This window comes from Mytilus edulis, chromosome 3 (assembly GCF_963676685.1).
Source record: "Mytilus edulis chromosome 3, xbMytEdul2.2, whole genome shotgun sequence".
NCBI lineage: Eukaryota > Metazoa > Mollusca > Bivalvia > Mytilida > Mytilidae > Mytilus > Mytilus edulis.
Window position 1 is genome coordinate 96,952,491 of NC_092346.1, and position 20,744 is coordinate 96,973,234.

The 20,744-nt window shown below is 31.7% G+C and overlaps 1 protein-coding gene across 12 annotated transcripts in view; it reads left to right on the forward strand.

The window, feature by feature from the left end:
• The first annotated feature begins 3,679 nt into the window (after positions 1–3,679).
• The window catches only part of LOC139517869 (mediator of RNA polymerase II transcription subunit 12-like protein), a 74,401-nt gene continuing 57,336 nt past the window's right edge, over positions 3,680–20,744 (forward strand). For 5 of the 12 annotated variants that reach the window (XM_071309340.1, XM_071309343.1, XM_071309342.1 and 2 more), the window contains exons 1-16: positions 3,712–3,876; positions 4,877–4,942; positions 6,007–6,045; positions 8,495–8,599; positions 10,408–10,488; positions 11,694–11,853; positions 12,864–13,057; positions 14,907–15,017; positions 15,342–15,484; positions 16,021–16,391; positions 16,896–16,913; positions 17,256–17,392; positions 17,770–17,901; positions 18,666–18,792; positions 19,186–19,400; positions 19,667–19,705. In XM_071309340.1, coding sequence (XP_071165441.1) covers positions 3,766–3,876; positions 4,877–4,942; positions 6,007–6,045; positions 8,495–8,599; positions 10,408–10,488; positions 11,694–11,853; positions 12,864–13,057; positions 14,907–15,017; positions 15,342–15,484; positions 16,021–16,391; positions 16,896–16,913; positions 17,256–17,392; positions 17,770–17,901; positions 18,666–18,792; positions 19,186–19,400; positions 19,667–19,705 — 2,049 coding nt within the window. In that variant the 5' untranslated portion in view covers positions 3,712–3,765. Of the gene's footprint in view, positions 3,877–4,876; positions 4,943–6,006; positions 6,046–8,494; positions 8,600–10,407; positions 10,489–11,693; positions 11,854–12,863; positions 13,058–14,906; positions 15,018–15,341; positions 15,485–16,020; positions 16,392–16,895; positions 16,914–17,255; positions 17,393–17,769; positions 17,902–18,665; positions 18,793–19,185; positions 19,401–19,666; positions 19,706–20,744 lie in introns of all 12 variants that reach the window. The other 7 variants (XM_071309345.1, XM_071309350.1, XM_071309344.1 and 4 more) reach the window with 4 other exon arrangements.

Below are 20,744 nucleotides of genomic sequence, written 5' to 3' on the forward strand. Positions count from 1 at the left end.
GACAGGCACATCCATACATAATGTGGTTTGGTTAAACATGTTAGCGGGATCCCAACCCTCCCTGAGAGTACTCGCATTTACTGACAGCTAGTTCCAAGCCACAAAAAACTGATAAAAAATCATGCATCTAAGACTAACTTATCAATCAGTACACATCCAACATCCAATGAATCAGAGAAAAATATGACCATACGCAATGCCAAGATACAGGTATTGACAGATTGTAGATCCATAAGTAGATCTTTTATACCTTATCAAATGCTATTTGTATATCTACGAAGCCAACGTTACTTTCTTGGGTTGGAAGGCATCTTGTACTACCTGCAATAGATGTAAAGTCTGGTCTTCTGTGCTTTTGTATTGTCTAAAACCACTTGTTCTCCGACTCTAAGTACATGTGCATGCGCTTGTTTATTATGTGCTCCAACAACTGACAACAGCTGCTTGTTATGCTTATAGGACGATAACTTGAGGCTTTTGACTAGTTTCTTTCCTTTCTTTAGTATTGGCATCATTATTGCTTCCTTCCAGCATTGTGGGACTATAATTGTCTGCAGCTAAGATTGAAGATGTCCAGCAAAGTATATAGTGTTGAGTTCCCTATAGGTGGTGAAGCATCTCATTTGTGATGTTATCTGGACCTGGAGACTTTTTCATCTTTAGCATTCTTATCGATTGTTTCATCTCACACATTGTGATGTCAATTTGCATGCATGATCTCATGTACAGGTGTTTTCTGTCTAACTCTTATTTCTGCTCTTACTTCTTTTTTACATAAAGTTGGGATGTTGGTATTGTTTTCTACCTCACAGCCTTTTGCAGATGCATTTGCAGCAGCTTTTCCTGTCTGTAGTTGTTCTTCCTTCAACTTCTAGAGTTATCTTTTGGCCTTTACTTCCCTCATAATTTAGTGCTTTTGTCAATCCACAGCTTTGTTGTATCTTTCTCCATTTTTAAAGATGATGTTTTTTGTCTCTCCATCCTTTTCACTGTCTCTCATGTTTTGTTCTAAGGTGTTTTACCTTGCTTTGTTAGAGTTTGATGTTATTCTCCTGGCTGGGGTTTCATTCAGCCTCTTTTCTTGCTCTTGTGAGTGCATCATGTGTTTCCTGAATTTCATTGGATCAGTATGGCTTGTAGTTCTTTCTCACACCCATTGGTAAACTTTCTTTTGCCGCTTGCATTGAATATCTTGTCTTGACAACATTGTCGATGTTCTTTCCTTCAATAAGTATGTCCTTTGTAAGTTCATTTGCTCTTGTTTCAAAATTTCCTTAAATTGTCTTCTTGGTAATTGAGTGAAAAAAATTATTTGAAAGAAAAAATCATTGTATCGACATCTTTCGAAACAAAAAGCTTGGCAAGCAACAAACCCTAAAGGTCTGTCAACTGGAAAAGAAGGAAAATTTAATAATCAAACATAATCAAAAGGTCTTTCCACGGAGAATCTATCTATGTATGTTAAAGTTTATATATTTACACAAATGAACATGAGTGAAAAGGTGTCTATAATGATTGGTTCAATACTGATATAAGATATAGTGTATTATGTAGATTAATAAGGTTAAATAAAATATGATATTGAAAGACTTATATCGGCACAACAAATGGCAATCGTCAGTGTTGATTTTAAGAAATAATTTTATCTACTTGTAGAAGGAAGATTTTGTCGATAAATATGCGGCTTGGTAAGAACTAAACTAGCATAGTCGGGTACAAAACTCTTATCAAATTTGTATGCAATAGTGTTTACGAAATCATCGGCTTATGACTCAGAGATCTTCCATAAGGGATCATGTTAGCTAGCTTGTGACCGGATTTACTCAATAACACGAATTCAATACCTCATATTGTCTTCCAAAATTCACATCAGCGGTCACCACAGTGTCGACCTTTTGCAAATGAGGATATGTAGTATTACTGCCACTGAGACAACTATCCACCAGATTTCGAATGATGTGGATGTTAGTAATCATATGTAGACGTCCGATCTTCATTAAAGAGAAAACCACAATCCATAAAGACCGCTAAACAGAAGCCCCCTTTTCATGTTAAAATAGTCCTCGTGTTAATATATGGATCTGAATGTTTCACTCATCACCCCTTTTTTTTGTTAGCTCTGGTGTTTTCTGTAGAAAGTGTAAGCAATTAAAACAAATAAAAATCATTGCAACTTTTCCTCATTTTCACTATAATTAGTGTAGTCAGCTTCATGTTCCTTCCTTAACTGAAGAAAAAGATGTTTTGTTTAAAACTAAAATTTAACATAAAGAAATTATGATCCATTCTTTTCACCATTGTCAGCCTTCAATTGCTATGTGGCGAAGTGTCGTATTTTCTGAGTTCAAGATCAGCGGCTTTCCTCGATAGGGAGTTATCTACAATTAAATTAAAATATAGAACGTTGATTTCGTTGTACTCTCATGTGCCATAGTTTCATGCTGCAGTAGAGATGCTATGTTTACTGAATTTTGTCTGTACCTTTGAAGTGCATTAGATGTTTAAAATTATAGGCTCTTTGTCAACATTTTGTTTTAAAAACTTAGATTGTTCTCAATATTATTTTTTTTTATCTCATATTGTTTGAATTGTATTGTGAAAACTATTGATGTTGTGATGTTACGGGTCCATAATTTGAAATAAAACTTCTCCTTCTTAGCCGATAATTTAAGATTATCTTTAATAGTTTAAGATTATCTTTAAATAAGGAATACATAATTATTAATATTATGACCAGTATTATGCATATCATTAATATTATAACTTTTATCATTAATATCTTTATACTGAATCATACAGCATATCCTTATTGTTGTGTTGTTAACTATTACAGCACTGAGACTTCACGATCAAATAATCTATTAAGTTGTTATTCTGTTTATAATTTTCTTAAGCTTCATTCCTGATAGTCTGGGGACTTCGTGTAATAAATATATACATTTGTTAAAAAAAAATCATTTGAAAATGAGAGATTGCTAATTATGAGGAATATATATATGAGGTATCACTGAGACTACTACCGGTATAACACATGTGTTATAGAAGTCTTGGGTATTATCAAAGAGTTGGGTATCAATAATACTATACAAATCCTTGGTAGTATTAAAAAAAAAGTTGAACATGAAATTGATGAATAAGCTTAATATTGTAAGCAAACCGATCCGTGCGCAGTCGACCCTGAACCTGTTTAAAAGTATGATCAACAACTGGAATGGCAACTCATGCAGATGTGGCACCTGCAGATCTTAGAGCTTTTATTTTTTTTATGTTTTCCATGCTACTTTTATTTTTACAATTTGCTTTATCTATTTCGTCTGCTTTGCATGTGCTTATCTAGTTTAGTGCTTTACTTGTTTGTGGTTGCTTTTTGTCAAGGATTTGTATACTATACAAATCCTTGCTTTTATATATCTTATTATGAACATTATAGTACTATTATTGCTTTTGGAATCATAGCTGTCTTACTTTGTGTATGTTTTATATGTCCTATATGTCTTACTATTGTATGTGTGGTTGTTGTTATTAAGGTTGGCAAAAACTCTACACAGCTTATGTTTGTAATGTTCATGTAACCCGATTAAAAATAAAATTTTCCATTTTATTCTATTAGATTTATATAAAGTAATTTGTCACGGCCTAAGAAAGATAACTCTTTATTTTAAGCGAGATCAATTGGGCGTTTCAATTACCAGCTGCAAAGAATACTACGGAAAAGACGCCGATCAACCCAGAAAATGTAAATTTCCCCAATCTGACAAATTTACGATGCAGATGCAGATGCAGATGTCTGCATATCCTTCACAGGAATTTAGACCTTTAAAAAAGCCAAGATTGGGACCGCCAGATGTATATCCACAAGAACCTAAACAGAAAGAGGTATTTATTTAAAGAAAGGAAGTAAATTATAAGGTTTTACACCCGATGAGCTACCGTCCATTATAGCAAATTATGAATGCGATTCATTGTTTACTTTAAAAGATTCCTGCATCACATCGAAGTTATCCACCGAAGGTCGCCGGTTTTTACCTGGAACTTCCTCAACCTATTAAAACTAACCGCACAAAATAATAAAAATGCTGAAAATGTCCAATCAAAAACAATGAACACAGAAAACTTAATTTACTATATCATATGTCATAATCCTGTGTCTAACAAATTAACCATAAGTACCGTGTTACGGAGAAATTTAGTACCAGGATGAAATAATCCAGCACAAAGAGAACAGTTGTGTCATAATATTGACATCAGGATTAGGTCAGATCATATATTTTCGTTTGTCACAGGAATTCGTGCTAATGCTTTTATGATGGAAAGTGTGGAGCCACTGCATTCTTATGAGATGAATATATATTTCATATTTTTCATGATTCCTGACAAGAACATTAAAATTATATTTTGGTATACAACTGACCAATGTACTATAAAATAACATTGAATTGCAAATCAATCTAATAAAAATTCATTGGTGTGAACAAAATCCAGGTATGCACATGTTATGGGAAAGAATGGACATGATACTCCTTTGGACTTTAGAATAGGTAAAACTGTATTGGCTTGTATTGATTGGCATAGACATAAAGAGCAGTCTGCAAAGAAACACTAGCCCTTTACCTTTTACTAACTGGTACACAAATGTAAATAGTGGTCCAGCATAAGTCACAAGGCAGATTGGTTCTTGTTGACTGGAAGGGCAATCATTTTCATTAAACCTTGATCAATGGACTTGTGAAAGTTACATCACAGAACAATACAAAAACAATATGAAAATTATTATATTTGAATATATAATTTATTAATATTTCGGGAGTTGTTTGCAGCAGTTACACTGTGTTTACAACCATGAAGTGGTTCATAATAATATTTTTTTATAATTTAGGATGAACTTACAGAGAAAAGTGTTAAACATGGCTTCAACAACACACAGATGTATAACATGGACGAGGTTAGTGTTAATTAAGTGATAATCAGTCACATGGATTATGTAGATGTCATGGGTATAGCATTTTCTTTCCAGTTGTTTATCAAGGACATTTTATGTGACTGATTACCTCCTGTCCCTTTTTTATAAGATAAAAAGTCCGGTTGCAAATATTACATTTATGTAAGGATTAGAAACTGTTTATGTGAAATGATATCAACCCTGGCTGATTATAACTAGACTGACATACTGAGTCACAACTAGTTAGACACACTTTTGCTAAAGTAAATGATACATTTCTGATCTAATACCTGCCAACTTTTCAAAATCTTTATGTTGGGTTTTAACAATGTTTAAGCACAATAGGAACAAATCTATCTCTAAGGGAGATGGATTTATATAAGTTCTTCTTGTCTCCAAATCCCTGTATTTCTATTGTATAATTGTATTTTGTGCACTTTCGAAAATGTAACAGTGTTTAAACTCAAACTAAAACCTATCTCCTGTATTAAGTGATTTAATCTTCATGTACTAGTATATTCTATTGTATCTCCTTTGAATGCTTGTTATGAGGTATTTAATGAAGGGAATGGAGAATATATAGAGGTTGGTCAACATATTCAATGGGGAAAATCGGCATAATTCTGTGATCCACAGTCAGTAGTGATAGTTTATTTTGAAATACATTGAACAAATTGTGTAAATTCTTTAGCTGGCTAGTTACCCATTAAAAAAAGATTTTTATGGAGTAACAGACTTAAAGTTGCTATTGTGAACAATGGGAACTACTCCGTCATTCTTTTTATTAATGCTTTGACATAAGCGAAAAAAAATTAATAGTTGTTTATGGTAAAAGTATATTTGTAAGATTTAAATAATAAGCTATATTTCAGTATTTGTTTTTAGTGTTTGGTCCAGAATTTCATTTTCTACATTATAAACCTGACAGGTAAATTTACTATTCAAGATCTATTTAAAAGTGTTCAAATAATAACAAAAATGTGTAACCCACTTTTGGGATTTATAATTTTGACTCCTTCTTTAATTCTGCAAAGATTAATCTAATAATTGATGTTATTTTGTTGTAGTATGGATCAGCAAGAAGAGAGAACATCAGTGAAGAAAAGGTTTGTTAATAAACTGAAGAAAATAACACTTTACTATGAATTATGGATATGTCATGTATATATAACATACATCTTCTTCAGTCACATAAATGCAGGGTTTCCCCTGGGTCAATTATTTTTTTCGCCACCTCTTTCGCCAAAACAATATATTTTTCGCCACTTTATTATTTTTTTCGCCAAGTAACATAACTATATTCATTGAATGTATTTTAAACAACTTTTCTAAATGAGGGGGCCACTTTACTTTTAATAATAAAGAAGATATAAGTCCTGGAATATAACAAAATTAATGGCCATGTTTTGATTATATAATACCAGTATAGTTCGTAGGGAAAGTTTCTTTAAAAGAAAAATACTGATGTGGCTTTTTGTACTAAGAAGCGGTTTTTACAACAAAAGAAAAGCTTTTATCACATGAAATTGATCCCTCATTTTATGTGGTCATAAAATTTAAGAGCTACTCTCATTCAAGGGGTTGTTCCCAACCTTTTGGATAGATTTCTTCATAACCACAGTTTTCTTTTCTTGACCATCGTAAATGAAAAAGTTGAGACGTAAAACTATGCTTGAAACACGTGTCACTCAAACGACTTTAAAGTAGTCTCCCTGATCAATTACCTATATTAAAGTCAAAGGATAATTAAAGTTTTAAATCGGAGATTTTTCTTGCTTTTGAACATTTTTCGTCACAACAACTGCTTTCTTTTATTTATAAAACTATCTTTAAAAGGAGAGGAGACGTCAAAAGAGTTCTTCAAACACGTGCATCGCAAAGTGGTAAATAAATTCTGTATGTGACATTTAGCGGAAGCCATTTAACCATATCATTTTGTCAATCAATTCAATCAACACCTTTATTAATTAGTCCTTTGTTGTCGATAGCTATAAAATGCAATCAGCTGATTATTGATTTTCTGTCCAAATCTTAATGAGGTCAAGGTGAATTCCGAGTATTGTCTGATAAGGTAAAGTCCGAGAAATTCGAAAAAAGTAAATAAACAAGATGGAGGAAAATAAATCGTTCTATATATTTCTTTCGCCAAATTCTTTCGCAAATGACGAATTTTTATCGCCACAACTATTATTTTTTCGCAAATTGCGAAAATGGCGACCGCCAGCAGAAACCCTGTAAATGTATGAAAATTGGTACTTTAAACAGTTACAAATTATTTTTTTAGAAGAAGCCAATGTAATACGTTCTCAAAGTAGATATTAGCCAATTTTATCAAGATACATATCAAAAATACTGTAGAGATTCCATTGATAAAAATCTAATTGACTAGTTCATTGATGTTTTTTTTTAATCGTCAATATAAGGATCTAATTCTTGCAATTATTACAAAATAACTGATTCAACTTTAGTATATGCTTGTTCCATTCTTGTTAAAATGTCGAACCAAATTCATCCAGTCTTTATTTTATTTATTTTTTATCAAATTAAAAATATGTTATTCCTGCCATTTTAAAATAAAGTTTACGATACTTTAATGATACATGTAATGATATTTATAGGAAAATTTGAATACAATGTTCAATAAATTTACTCATTTCTTTTATTGATCTTGGTTGTGGATGTCCCTCAATACAAATATAGGAACAACAAATGACATTTTACTTATTACAAATATAGGACCAACAAATGACATTTTAGTTATTACAAATATAGGACCAACAAATGACATTTTAGTTATTTAATACAAATATAGGAACAACAAATGACATTTTAGTTATTTAATACATATATAGGAACAACAAATGACATTTTAGTTATTACAAATATAGGACCAACAAATGACATTTTAGTTATTTAATACAAATATAGGAACAACAAATGACATTTTAGTTATTTAATACAAATATATAGGAACAACAAATGACATTTTAGTTATTTAATACAAATATATAGGAACAACAAATGACATTTTAGTTATTACAAATATAGGACCAACAAATGACATTTTAGTTATTTAATACAAATATAGGAACAACAAATGACATTTTAGTTATTTAATACAAATATATAGGAACAACAAATGACATTTTAGTTATTACAAATATAGGACCAACAAATGACATTTTAGTTATTTAATACAAATATAGGAACAACAAATGACATTTTAGTTATTACAAATATAGGACCAACAAATGACATTTTAGTTATTTAATACAAATATATAGGAACAACAAATGACATTTTAGTTATTACAAATATAGGACCAACAAATGACATTTTAGTTATTTAATACAAATATAGGAACAACAAATGACATTTTAGTTATTACAAATATAGGAACAACAAATGACATTTTAGTTATTTAATACAAATATATAGGAACAACAAATGACATTTTAGTTATTACAAATATAGGACCAACAAATGACATTTTATTTATTAATTATATCATGTATGTATTAGAAATAGCTTATCTTACTTTGTTATACTTAACAGTTTGGATCAGAATTTATTGCTCTACTTAACAAGAAGAAAGAATTCAACACATTTCAAGATACCTCCAAAAAGAAACAACAGCCATCCAAAGATAATTTCTGGCCAGTAAGTTCATTACATTACTCACATTATATTGGAACTTGTGGAAATTGAGTCAAAGTGTTTATTGATGTAAAATCCTAAATTTGGATATGAGACTATGCTAATGCATCAATGTTTCTGATAAGTTTTTCAAGAAAATATCAAGTTAATCTAAGTCACAATATGAGTTGTGAACCTTCAGATAGAGATTACTATGTAATACAAAGATAGAGATCACTATGAAACAAGGCTTCCAAAACGGTCATATATTCCGGTCATTTGTATAATGTCCGGTAAAAGACCGGCTGGGCAAAGCATGAAACGGTCATATACTTTTTAGTTTTCTAGGCTTTTTCGGTCATTTTATACACGATCTTTTTGACCCAACCTTTTGCAATAAACATCAACACATTTCCGGTCATAAACGTGACATGATGATTAATTACTATCAAAACAACACCTAATCCAATACTTTCTAATTTTAATCAAGGCTAATCAGTAGTTGGACAGCTGAAATCTACCTGTTCAGGTGACAGGTGAACTATGTTCAGTACCGGACATCGTATAAATTGATCGGTCTATTCACATTTTTTTTCCTTACTTTTCAGCGGTTTGTTTCTTATTGATTCAGTCCAAAAGATTTAAATTATTAGAAATTAGTTTATCAACATGATTTGATGAAAAATTTAAAAAGGTTTTAAATGAAAAATCGTCAGAACTACGTCGTATGAACTAGAACACGTGTGCGCATGTGCACAGGTGGGAAATTTAATTATGCATCCTACATTTCTTCAAAAATGCTAAAATTATCATTGATACCTGTATCTAACGTTCATTTCAAGTATTTTGTTGAAGAAATAACGCGGAAAGAGCTTCTTCACTCAGTCGTGCTTTGTAAACATTCACGGATTTTACGTATCCGTTTATGGTCCATGTTTTACCATTGTCAAGTCAACATCCGGTTAGAACAATGTGAAAACGAAACTAAAGATTTGATAATGTCATTTTGCACAAATAAAAAGTCTAAGGCAGATATGAGCATGCTAATGTGCACACTTTGAATGATGCACTGCCAATTTAACAGTTTCATCCGAACATCAAATTCATATCATATCAAAGTAAAGTTTAAAATCGTTTTTTTTATGCAATGTCATTCATTGGAATGGCCATCTGATTACCATAATTGCCTTTTGTGACTAAGTCTTAAGGAACTAAAATCGGAATCAGATATGAAATGTCCGGCTGGCTCAAATATTTTTTGGAAGCCCTGCTATGAAATACATATTAAATCTAGATTTTCATTTGTTTTCATATTCATTGTTGTGACATTGTCACAATAAGCATGTGCAGTAATGGATGTTGAATTCCATTAAAAAAATTATACATTATATACAATGTAGTTTTTGAATGCCTAATGAGTTTTGTCAGTCAATCAAAAGTACAGATTCTTATGAAATGTAGTGTAATTATTTCAGCATGCAACATGCACATTCTAGTACAGGTCAGGAGAACCAATCATTAATCAGCTTTGTCATATAACTACTAGGGATGCTTTAGGAATCCTTTACCTACCCATGAGATTCTTCTATAGTTAGATATAACAGAAATGTTGACAAAGTGGAAAATATTATATAGTGCCATGTTAAAAAAAGATAGTGTTAGTTGGGTGCTATGTTGTTTGAAAACACTACTAAATTGTTATTTGAAATATGCCTATGCTAGTTTGGAGAATTAATGCAAATTTGTCATACTCCTGTCTGTTTAAAATTAAAATAAATGTTATGTATTAATCTACTTGAAATATGATCTAATTTGTCTATGACTACTTTTAGGCTGCAAAAAACAAGAGTGCGATGGAAGCATGGTTCAAAGATTTAGCAGGAAATAAACCCTTACATCAACTTGGTAAAAAGGTATGATCAGATACATTACTTCAATTCTCTCATAACAAGATATTTCTCAGAGAAAACCCACACCCCTCCCGATGGTTCAAAATTTAGCAGGAAATATACATCAACTTGGTAAAAAGATATGAGAGGATATATTACTTCTTAAACCAACACAATTTCTTTATTAATTTTGCATGTATCAAAATGTACTAACTACCCCAAGGCAACCATAAATGAAACACAGTTTACGTCCAATTAGAAAATTTCTTTTCCTACATTTCTAACATTCAATTTAGTTGAGTTATTAATAATCATAGAAAATTTTCTTCTTTTGAATTCCATATAACATCAGTTATTCAGTAGGAAGTAAAAATTGAATATTATATGAAACCAGGAGCAAACCTTTTTGTTTCTTTTATTTTTATTTACAAATTTTAGAATGGATCTCAATTCCAGAATAAGAAGATCTTTAGGAAGAACCAATCATACTATGTTTAACTAATATAAAAAAAGAAGATGTGGTATGATTACCAATGAGACAACTGTCCACAAGAGACCAAAATGACACAGACATTAACAACTATAGGTCACTGTACGGCCTTCAATGAGCAAAGCCCATACCGCATAGTCTGCTATAAAATGCCCCGATAAGACAATGTAAAACAATTCAAAAGAGAAAACTAACGGCCTTATTTATATGAAAAAATGAACGAAAAACAAATATGTAACACATAAACAAACGACAACCACTGAATTACAGGCTCCTCACTTGGGTCAGGCACATACATAAATAATGTGGCGGGGTTAAACATGTTAGCAAGATCCCAACCCTTCCCCTAACCTGGGACAGTGGTATAACAGTACAACATAAGAGCGAACTATAAAAATCAGCTGAAAAAGGCTTAACTCATCAGATGGACAAAAATACAAGTGGACGTGGCCGGGTACTTATACATCCCGACACAAAAAAACACAATGAACAGATCAGAGAGTACTCGCAGTTATCTGACAGCTAGTTCAAAGCCACTAACAACTAATAAAAAAATCATGCATCTAAGACTAAACTATCAATCCGTACACATCCAACATCCAATGGATTTAGTGTAAATACGTCATAAACAGCCGAGAAAAACATGACCTTGTGCAATGCCAAGTTACAGGTATCGACAGAAACTGCTTTGAAACAACTTATTTTGATTTGCATGTATAATTATAGAGTTGCTTTGTAGGTGCCAACATTTAACAAGAAAGAAGAGATTTTCTCCACACTGTGTGAATACAACATACCCAATTATAAATGTGCCTGGTTTATAAAAATGACGGGAGCTTACAACGTCGCCATGCAGGAAAATAAAACAAAAAAGAGGCAGGCAGTTGACCAGTCTGTTGGTAAGGAAGTCATGTTTCAATTTACATTACAGTAACATGTATTTGAACAATTGAAAAATACTAGAATTGAGATGGACATTGGGAATGTGTCAAAGAGACAACAACCCGACCAAAGGGCAGATAACATCTCAAGGCCACCAATGAGTCTTCAATGTAGTGAGAAAATATGACCCCGTCTAGCCGCTAAACAATAATGTACACTAGTTCAGCGAATTGGACACCACACTTTAAAAACTTGAAGCACATAGAATAACCAAAATTAAAAGACAAGCAAAGGTTAAAGGTTTTGACTTGGGACAGACTAATAAGTGCAATATGTTTTGTGAGATCTCCCCCTCTACCTCTAGCTAGTGTTGAATAAACAAACATACAACAAAATGCACAGTAAAACTCAGTTTAAAAAAAGTCTGAGTACGATATTAGAATAGGTAACAGAAGAAACTAAGTAAAAGGACCATGATCAACATAAATTGATATGTAGTTTATATCATAATATTCACCTTACAAAAGATATGGTTTTTTTTGTGTGAATATTTATCCTAAGTAGATTAAAACATGTTCTTTTTCCCTAAAAAGAGCAGTACCATATGAGACTTTAGCTGAAGGTTTATATAGATTGCTAAGGGTCGGTGTGGATAATGATATCTTTTATTTGTTTTGAACACCCAATAAAGAGCTTTGCAGGTCAGTCCTGGAGACATTCTATGATCAGATTTAATATCCTTGGTAACGCTCTCTTTTGGGATTTTATATTCTAGGTAACTCACTGGGTCTGATTTGGGGTTCTTCAGAGAGATAAAAATGTCAAAGAATAAGCAAATACCATTACACTTTGTTCAAAATTTAATATATACAGCATGATGTTTCACAATATATGAAATAAGAATTGCTACTATGCAGTTTCATTCAAGTAGTTTGAATATGATATTAATTGTATGGCATAAAGTAGAATGATTGTTTCACAATACTTGCTTGTGTAGAAAAGCTTGACTATTTTATTGTGTATTTAGAATGGTCCCATTCCATGATGAAATATCTGAATGATCAGCTACAGAAAATAAACGAGCCTCATCACAGTGCTCCTGGTGGACCAACATCAGGGTTCCTAACAGTCCAGTCAGTACAGCCAGCTTATAAAGTGGACCAAGATCTAGCACAGAAACAGTGGCAGTTTGGTTGTAAATTGGCCAGACATTTGTGTGATGTAAATATGTGCAAATTGAATAAATGGATTATAATTATACCCCATGCAACGAAGTTGCGGAGGGTATAATGTTTTTGACCCGTCCGTCAGTCCTGTTTCTTGTCATCGCAACTCCTCTCAAACCACACAACAGAAATTCACGAAACCTTTTCAGATAATAAGGACATACTATGTAGTTGTGCATATCGACGGGAAATTGCGATTCAATTTTTTTTCTAGGAGTTACGCCCCTTTGAACTTATTTACTTTAATGTACTACTGCAACAGTTTGTCATCGCAACTCCTCTCAAACCACACAACAGAATTTCACGAAACCTTTTCAGATAATAAGGACATACTATGTAGTTGTGCATATCGACGGGAAATTGCGATTCAATTTTTTTTCTAGGAGTTACGCCCCTTTGAACTTATTTACTTTAATGTACTACTGCAACAGTTTGTCATCACAACTCCTCTCAAACCACACAACAGAATTTCACGAAACCTTTTCAGATAATAAGGACATACTATGTAGTTGTGCATGTCGATGGGAAATTGTGATTCAATTTTTTTTCTAGGAGTTACGCCCCTTTGAACTTATTTACTTTAATGTACTACTGCAACAGTTTGTCATCGCAACTCCTCTCAAACCACACAACAGAATTTCACGAAACCTTTTCAGATAATAAGGACATACTATGTAGTTGTGCATATCGACTGGAAATTGCGATTCAATTTTTTTTCTAGGAGTTACGCCCCTTTGAACTTATTTACTTTAATGTACTACTGCAACAGTTTGTCATCGCAACTCCTCTCAAACCACACAACAGAATTTCACGAAACCTTTTCAGATAATAAGGACATACTATGTAGTTGTGCATATCGACGGGAAACTGCGATTCAATTTTTTTTCTAGGAGTTACGCCCCTTTGAACTTATTTACTTTAATGTACTACTGCAACAGTTTGTCATCGCAACTCCTCTCAAACCACACAACAGAATTTCACGAAACCTTTTCAGATAATAAGGACATACTATGTAGTTGTGCATATCGACGGGAAATTGTGATTCAATTTTTTTTCTAGGAGTTACGCCCCTTTGAACTTATTTACTTTAATGTACTACTGCAACAGTTTGTCATCGCAACTCCTCTCAAACCACACAACAGAATTTCACGAAACCTTTTCAGATAATAAGGACATACTTTGTAGATGTGCATATCGACAGGAAATTACGGTTCAACTTTTTTTCTAGGAGTTATGCCCCTTTGAACTTATTTGCTTCAATGTACTTCTGCAACAGTTTGTCATCTCAACTCCTCTGAAAACACACAACAAAATTTCATGAAATTTTGTAGATAATAAGGACATACTATGTATATTGACAGGAAATTATTATTCAATATTTTTTCTTATACAATTTTTTTTCTTATACTTATTTAATTTCTCCAATGACAATGTGGGGACATGGGGTATGTGAGCGTGCTCACTAAGGTTCTTTAATTTATAGATGTAATGTTACCATTTAGATATGATTGAATGCTTGCCAATTTAACATTTGTCTACCAAACATGGCTGAAAAAATACAAATCACTTGTATTGCTTTCAATAATGGGCAAAACCTATACCTCAAAGTTTTTATACAACCGCAAAAATCTTTGTGGTCGTATATTGGTATGAACCTCCCCTCAAATAAAAAATATAAATATATATCTGTATAAAGTCATCACTAACACTAATTTACAAAACAGAAAATGAAATGATGGCAGGCAAATAGAAATTTCATATTTTCTAAAGATAAAAACTGTTTTGCATGCATAGGGTATTTTGTAATACAAGTGTGTAACATAAGAATTATTTGATATTTTCAGGAAGGATTACTAGACAGACATGAATTTCTAACATGGATAATTGACAGCCTTGAGAAACTAAAACAACCTGATGATACAGTTATAAAAATGATCCTTACACAAGTGTTAGAGGTAATATCTCATTATTCAGCTTCCAAGAATATTCAGCTTCCAAGAAAATTATCTAAAACAAAAGTGTAACAAACAATTATTTACAATTCATGGTCTAAAAATTCTAAAGAATCAACATTTATTGAGTATTTTCACGAGACAAGAAAAAAGATTTTTTTTCATTTTGGTAAAAAAGTTAAGATCTGCCAGTATTGAAATAAAAAAACAACATTACAGCAAATACATAGAAATGGGCTTATTTCAGAGAAAAGAAATCCATCTGATTAAAAAAATGTTAGATACTGTTTGAAAATTGTTTTGCTAATTTTTCTCATCATTTTTCAGTATTTAGATGAGATAACAATGTCAGTTCTACTGTCCAGGAAGTTAGCCCATTATTCCTGTAAAAAGATTGCCACTCTTTGTAGTGAATCAGAGTTGTCTGTCCCTAGAACAGATTCACCTATGTTGGCTGCAAATGGACAAGGGTATATTCAAAATAATGTTAATAGTCTGCTGATTTAGATGTAAGAAACTCATTCAAGAATAATTTTGAAACATATAACAAGAGTCTTGCACATAATAAATTTGAAAATCATTATTATAGGAATTTGTTTGCTTATATCTCAATAAGACTGTAAAATTGGTACTTGCATGTGAACTAGCAGGTTGAAACTCCGGCTCAACATGTCAGTCTAGTACAAAGCAGAGATATTCATATCACACTAACATAATTTTATTTTCCAATGGACATTAAACAATCATCCGAGAATCAAATCAATGAGACTTGGTACATCCACTCCTATGCATGCATCACTCACCATGCTAATCTAGACTCTGTCCAATTGTCACAATCTTGAAAAAGAACACAGTTGATAAATTCAATATTTAGATGACAAATTCTGTAAAGATAGTTCATAACACATAAATTTATGTTTTTTGTTAAAATTGTATATATTGTCTCAGTAATTTTCTCTGATAAATTGATTATATTTATGATTTTAATTGATGACTTGTATTTCAGGATGACCTCAGCCAATAATGGACAGATACTTCCACAACCCAATCCTCTAAATGCTGTATTCCAGCAGTATATCAACTGTCCACAACACCGTGGCATCATGCTGAGTCTCGGTGCTATTATACAATACATCACTCTACTCTGTCCTACTGCATTGGTGTGGAATAACCTTGGGGAGGGTCGTAGTACACATATCATGTGTGCATCCCCATTAGACTTGTTACCTTGTCCCCCATCAGCCCTTCCAATGCCAGATAATCCACAGCGTTCACAGATAAGGGCCCAGTTGAGGACAGCAGAAAACCAGATCAGGGTACGAGGAAGAGGTGCTGAGATGAAATGGTCCTCTGATAAATGTCAACAATCTACCAGGGGTAAGATATTAAAACTTTATCCACCAGGGGTAAGAAATTATAACTTTATATCTGGTGTACATAGATACTGTGCTCCCATTGTCTTGTTACCTTTCCTTGGCATTGTCCAGTAGATTTTATTTTTGGAATCTTATATGAAATAGGTCTAATAGTTTTCTACTAAATTAACATATGAATAAATAAGACAGCAACCCTATAAACCATTGTAATACTTTATCAGTTATCTTGGTTTAAATGTGAAGATTGAAGATAAAAAGTCTATATACAATTTTATAAATTCTCATACTATTTTTATTTTTGCTTATTTTTTAAGTGAATCCAATTTTATCATTCAAAATATACCAATTACCAAGAGAAGTTGCCATTTTTGTCACAAGGTTGACAATAAAAAACTTTTTTTGAAGTTCAGAAGGAGACCTTTAGTAGGTATATCCATATCATTTCAATATTTGGGGATTGTTGTCTCATTTGCAATCCTTATTTTTATATTTATTTGAATTTCAGGATGTGTGTATATTTGTGGTATGGACAAATTTACTTTGAATCTTTATTGTTTCTGTTGATTTGATCTGGTTTTTAGATTATTGTTTTCCTAGTTTTTTGCTGTATTTGATACTTTGAACTTTTGAATTAGTTAATATTATTTCTACAGATATTTGCGTTTTTAGAGAGTTGTAGGTGAATATTGATTTGTAATGATATGTACATCTGATCTCTTAACTTACAACTGTAAATTACAGATTTTAAACTGAAACAGTCTTTACATACAAAAAACAATGTCAAAAATTTTCATTTTACTTTGCTTTTTCATTAATGCTGTAATTAAATATGTAAATAGATAAGTTTGAGATATTTTACCTTTAGGTCATACTATTGCCAAAGTATTAGATGTTCTGGATACCTTGGATAGACATAATTTCCACAAAGTACAAACTGACAGCTCCTTAGACACATTGTATGATCAAATATTTACTGCAAACTTACACAAAGATGGAAACGAGGTAAATAGGATGGTAATGTTATGTGACACTTATTTTGGATAAGTTAAAACAAATATGACATTAGAAATTTCAATTAAATGTAATTGCTGTAACAGATATAGAACTACATGTACTTTAAAGTATGATTTTACTAATAGTTTATGATACAAGTGATATATGTACTGTGGCTTCATTGATTTTTGTGGTGTTAATTTTCATGAATTTAAGAAAAAACAGTATTATTGGTGTTATTTAATTTCTGGGATTTACCAGCATACTCGCCTGTAGAAAAGTGTTCCTCGTTCAACATTTAAATTCATGGTTTACCTATACCCACAAATGTTGTACAAGTCCACAGTTAAATTAATTTAGTTGCATTAAATATAAATATTTTTCAGACATTTGGTAGTTTGGAACCAATAATAAACCTTCTAATAGACTGGGCTGTCAGTACTCAAAGGAGTGGGAACTATAGGGCTGTTGTGGTAGCTAAACTGATGGAGAAATTACAGAATGAACTCAGGAGTGAGGTAAACCCAATGTTCTCTCCAGGAGAACATTTAATAGTAGCTTAATTAGAAGAAAATTTACAAAATGAACAATGGTTGTATGTTCAGTTTTCCCTCAGTACAATATTTTATAGATCTGGTAAATCATACGACTGACACTCTAGATCTTCATACCTGGAGATATAGTGTCAAGTCTGTAATCATATGACCTATCTTCATGGCTTCATGCTCTAAACCCAATTTAAGCAGAATTTTGTTTTTTAAATCTATGTTTATCAAAAATTGGGTTGATATATAGCTTTAACCCAGTTTTAATCATAATGCATTTGGAAATTAGCTCTTAATATTGGCAAGATTTCTACACAACAATACTTTTTTTAAATATATTATGCTATTTTCAAGTTCCTATATGAGCAAATGGGTGAAAAAATACCAAGTAGCTAAGTCAGTTCTCCCCAGATATTTCATTTAGCATCCTGGTAAACAGGGGAAATTAAAATACCATCTTGTTTCTAAAAATTATAGCATCACATCCATAACATAATCTTTAAGAAAACCATTTCAGATAGCATCACATTTAAGATTATAGCATCACATTACCCTAATGCTAAAAGGCCCTTGGGAGAACACTGAGCTTCTTAAATGCATATTACAATTCAAATATTATATCCTCACATTAATATAATAATGCCAGGTTTCCATAAGGTCATGTTTTAAATGTATAGTATCTTGCTTTGAATATCTGGCTTTTTATTAGGAAGTGACCGCTGATTTTTTTATTGTAGAAATATGGTGAATCTGATATGTTAACTGATAAGGATTCAGTAGCATCTGATACATTAGTTCCCATGGAAACACCTGTCTTCCAGAATATTCTGTTCCAGTTTCTGGATGAAAGAGCATCTTGTTTAGGTAACTAATTGAACTAGAGGATAATAGTGGGAGTCATTATAGAGAGAGGTCTGTTTGAATAAGACATAGTCTGATGTAATTTTAGAGGTTATTAGTGGGTTTCACATAACTTAAACTTATGAAAGGAAGAAATTTTACAAATCACCTCCTTATTTAGCTTGTAACGGAATGTTGTATATATGCAAGCATGGGTTAATTGAACTGAAATGTTTTACCATAACTTTTCTATATTGGAAGTTTTCTGACTTGTAAAAGGCACAGCTTCTGGTAGTTATGCTTATTACTGGAAATTTTTAATTTTCAAACTACAATTGTTTTAAAGTAAAAAAAATTGATAAGAAAAATCTTTCTGGTTATCTGATTGAAAGTGCATTTAACTTATTTTTTTTTCAGATGAGAATCCAAATGAGGAAAACAAACAAGGTTTTGCTAATTTGATAATGTTGTTTTGTGAACTGATTCGCCATGATGTATTTTCCCATGATTCTTACATGTGCACTTTGATATCACGAGGAGATCTATCTTCGTCACCTGACCTTATGTCGTCTATGGCAGAAAGTATAGATTTATCCAGTGTTAAAAGTCAAAATGAAAGCATCAGGAACGAGGTGAATAGTTATTATTTTATTTTTAATCTTAGCAGTATTTGGATCAGGTTACCTTAAGTAAATTGATTGATTGATTGTTGATTGCGTAATGTCCAGTGTAAGAAGTATATGAAGTCCAGATATAATGTTTATTGATGAAATTATTTTGATTTTGAGAAACTTCTTTAAAGTTAAAGAATCCTATGATGTGATGCTATATTGATGTAAATTGTGAATTGTTTATTTTGTTTGGCCGTGATAATGAACAACTTTTCTTCTTAATTAAGGTTGAGACAATAGATAATTACCTGAGTTTTTTGGAAAAGGTAAATAGTATAAAATTTGTTTATTAAAAAGTCACTTATTGATTGCATTTAATCAATTCATACACAATATGTACATTCAAAACCATATCCAGCCAAAGTTTGAATTAAGAAATGTTAAATTTCTCGATATTTTCCATAAGAATACACATTTTCAATTCAACATGTAAAAATTTTAAATCTTTTTTTACTAGATATTTATTATGAAGCACTTAAAAAAAATAAAAAATTACAGAACTTTCCAATAAATATGAAATGAAATTAAGGCTTTAAATACATATAAAAATTTAACCAATCATAAAGATGTTTAAAAGAACCTCGTCAGTTGTCATATCTTATATCTTGCCATATTTTAATAATGATAAGATCTTTGATAGTTTCTACTCAATTTATCTACAACTGTTATGGGCTGGATTATTATTAGCATGGCATAATGTACAGACAAATGTCTATTGTTGAACCCTATAAGTGTCCCTCTAGATGTCCCTCGGTTATTTTTTGTCATTGGGTTGCGGTCTCAATTATGTATAGGGGTACCTCACATCTTCTTTTATTCATATTACATAGATATATAAGGCAATCAAATAAAAACAGCAATGTCAGTACAAGAATCTTATTATTAATATTTTTATGCCATGTACTAGCAGAGAGGCAATAAGTTTCACCCTTATCCGTCTGTGTGTGCATTTATCCTGAAATTGGCTTCCATTGTCTAACTTTAGTTTGCCTCAACCCCATGATTTGAAACTTTGCTTATTACTACAAAATACAGATAAAGTTTGAATTTAGGTGGTGTCACTTTTACCTATCTAGAGTTATGCCCCTTTATAAATGGGAATAACAAATTTGGGTTAGCATCACTTGTACAGATCTTTAGTTATTTTTAAACAACTTATTCAACACTTTGTTTTATGTGGGTTTTGCAACTTTAAATCAACACTTTACAACAAAATTATGTGACAAGGAAAGCAATGTCACATGTTTTATTAGGGACATTGTTGTTTACTATTAATTTTTCGTCTGACATCTATTTTACTGTTTA